The following is a 3,045-nucleotide window of genomic DNA, read 5'->3' as shown; positions in this document are numbered from 1 at the left end:
ACTATACTGCAATTCCTTTAAATAATTAAGAGGAGGAAGAGGGTGGGTGGTATAGCAGGGAGAGAGAAATCCAACATAAAAGTTTAACAAATTTTGTAAGAAAGCCAACACAGACAATAGATGCTCCAGTTTTAATACTTCTTGCCTATATGGAATAATACTCTCTCCTCCTGTAGAATACAGAGTACTAATCTGGGAATTAAGAGTTCTAATTCCAACTCTTTTACTAAGTAACTATGTGAGTATGAGTGTGGAAGGTATCATACCATTTCCTGAACTCCTTCCACTTTTCCTCAGTATGTTTTACTTCTACACATCAAGATCTGGGTGCCAGATTAGGCAGACAAGAGAATTAAGAGCAAAGAAGAATATTCTCCACTGCCATCTTCCTGGAGCAATAATCAGAGCACAAGTTTCAACATACTATCAGGTCTGTGGCATAATTTAAAAACAGTTAACTGTGACAGTTGTAAAAGATAACAGAAAGCCATTTCATCCCACTGGACAAATCCAAAAGGAAAAAGAGAATTCCAAAATTTTAATATAATGTTTGATATATTTCAGTGACACTGAGTATTATCTCTAAAGGACAAATGCTGCTTGAAATTGCTGATCTGTTTTCAAAAAATCCACATATATGGTAATTTACACTGTGATAAGACAACTAATAATATATTATGTGATAGCAAGAAAACAAGGGGAATATTCAAAATGCAGAATCATGTAATAATATATGTGTAATAACTGAATTTTTGCAAAGTTACTGGAAAATTATGCATATATTTGGAAGATAAAGGATCTGAAACCAAACATGTGCAACCACGATCAGTTTGCCATAACTTCATTTGTGAGGAAGAACAAGAGGGCAAAAAAGGGATAAAAATAAACCCAAATGTTAATATATTTTTTTCTTACTTAAAAGATGTGTTAGCATGTTAATACATTTTTAATTCATGGAAGCTCATGAAAGCTTTTTGAAAATCAGCAGCTATGTACTATAACATGCTAACTTGATGAATTTTTCTATAAATAAATAGCACTTACTAATAGTAAATAGATTTTAATGAAAAATTCCTTATACTTTTGAATTAAGGTCTTTCATAGAAGAATGTATTCACACCTACTTTCCCTGATCATGGACAAGTTCCAAATCTTATAAAATATTCAGAATCTGCAACTGAGAAGAAAAAAACAAAACTTACCACCTCTTCCACTAGGTCTTCAACAATAAGGCCTTGTTCATCTGTTCTTAGATTTGTAACCCACATCCATCCATCTTCTAATTCATTATGAACAATGAACATATCTCCTTTTAAAAAACTGAAAATAGCAATCATGAAGTTATTAAAATTAAAAGTTTTAAACATGGAAATTTGAATAGCCATATACCACAACACAGAGATAATATGATATTGGAAAATACAAGAATTTGAGTCAAATATCCTAAATTTTTGTCCTGTTTCTGGCATAATCTATATGTAAAACTGAAGACACTTAATAATCTGTATCTTAATTTCCTCATGAGTAATATGGGTTTGATAATAGTACCTGAACTATTTATATCATGAATTATTCTTAGATTTGAACTAAAATGTTTATAAACAGTAACTAATTATATGTGTATTGCAGGCTTTTGGGTGTAACTCCAAGAAAATTAAGTTGAAAAATTTAAGTTTTAATGTTATTATTTTCAGTTGTAGGTTAGCTATAAAATCAAAACCACAAAACAAACATAATTAACACATTATACATATACAAGATATAGAGTTACTTCAGAAAAAGTTGATGTATTTTATTTTTTTAAATAAAATACTACCAGTGGAGTCAAATATGTAGAAAAATATAGTACAAGAGTAAGGAAATTCATTTCTTCATTTGTTTTTGTTTTTCTTCCCTTTGAGGCAAGTGAAATGAGGAATAGATTTCCTTCTTTAAATTATGGGACTTTATTATACATTGTATGCATGTATCAAAATATCCCATATGCCCCATAAATATGTACAATCAATAAAAAAGAATTTCACTATGAACTATTAAATACATTTTCTTGCAAAATGTTTTATTAAATGCATAAAGACCTTGATTATCAAGGAGGATGTATCCAATAAAACACTCCGAAAAGTTTATTTCAGATAAACAGAGTTAACTTTATCATGTAGATGCTTATGCCAATTAACATTTTTCTTATTAAAAAAAAAATAGGGCTTATTTAACCCATTCAGACACCCATCATCCAATGAGTATTGCATTTTTTTCTCTGAAAGTGGTACCAAGGGATATAGTATTAGACAGCATGCATGTTTTTTGTGTTATCAATTTCAGAGGAAGGGGTCACATATACAACTCAGTTTCCTTTCATTTGAACGTAGATGTTTTCAAACTCCACAAAATAAAGGGAGTGACAAGCTGTTGATGTATATCATTAATATAAAACCATCAAAAAATTCCCTGAATTTTTCCTTTCAGGCTCAAAAGAATGCTTCTCAACACTTACGGTTTCAAGATTAGTTGGACAGTACCACTGACTCTATATCTACAACCATATCTGCCATATATTTTTCAGCTATTTTCCTTTCAGTTTTAATATTCACAAACCAAAATTCTATTAAGAAAGAATGAAGAATAAAAAGTTCCCATATCCTTGAAAGTTTTAATTGTTTTCTCTAAACTATCTCAAATTGCATTGTTTCTTGGACAAGTTTCAGCAAACAGAACTTGTACACGTTTTTTTACACTGTATTTGAATAATCGCAGAATACTGCATTCCATCTTGCTTCTACAACACTTTTTAATGATAGCCAATACTTCACCAGGGGAATGGTAGACATTATCACTTAATCAAATGAATGATTCCTTTCTAGAACCAGCTAGCGCATTAAAGAAAATTACTAAGTATGTAAGAAGTGGGTGCACAGGGACAAGAACTAAAACAGAAATGAAAAATGGCAAATTTCATTTCTTGGTCAAAAGTAGTCATAAGAGATTTTTAAACTTTCAAGTCCTATTATTGTTGCTATGCCAACTTTTTATAGTGCAAAACCAAAA

General features: G+C 30.4%; 1 protein-coding gene across 1 annotated transcript in view; it reads right to left on the bottom strand.

Moving 5' to 3' along the window:
- RASA1 (RAS p21 protein activator (GTPase activating protein) 1) overlaps positions 1–3,045 on the bottom strand; it is a 160,213-nt gene that overhangs the window by 91,010 nt on the left and 66,158 nt on the right. Inside the window, exons 4-6 of the mRNA XM_012644747.1 lie at positions 2,527–2,602; positions 1,203–1,320; positions 425–500 (exon numbers count right to left, since the gene is read on the bottom strand). Of these exons, the coding sequence (XP_012500201.1) occupies positions 425–500; positions 1,203–1,320; positions 2,527–2,602 (270 nt within the window). The remainder of the gene's footprint in view (positions 1–424; positions 501–1,202; positions 1,321–2,526; positions 2,603–3,045) is intronic.

This window comes from Propithecus coquereli, unplaced genomic scaffold (assembly GCF_000956105.1).
Source record: "Propithecus coquereli isolate 6110/MARCELLA unplaced genomic scaffold, Pcoq_1.0 Scaffold22, whole genome shotgun sequence".
In the NCBI taxonomy this organism is placed as follows: domain Eukaryota; kingdom Metazoa; phylum Chordata; class Mammalia; order Primates; family Indriidae; genus Propithecus; species Propithecus coquereli.
The sequence above is the reverse complement of the archived record's forward strand: the minus strand, read 5'-3'. Positions and strand labels throughout refer to the sequence as shown.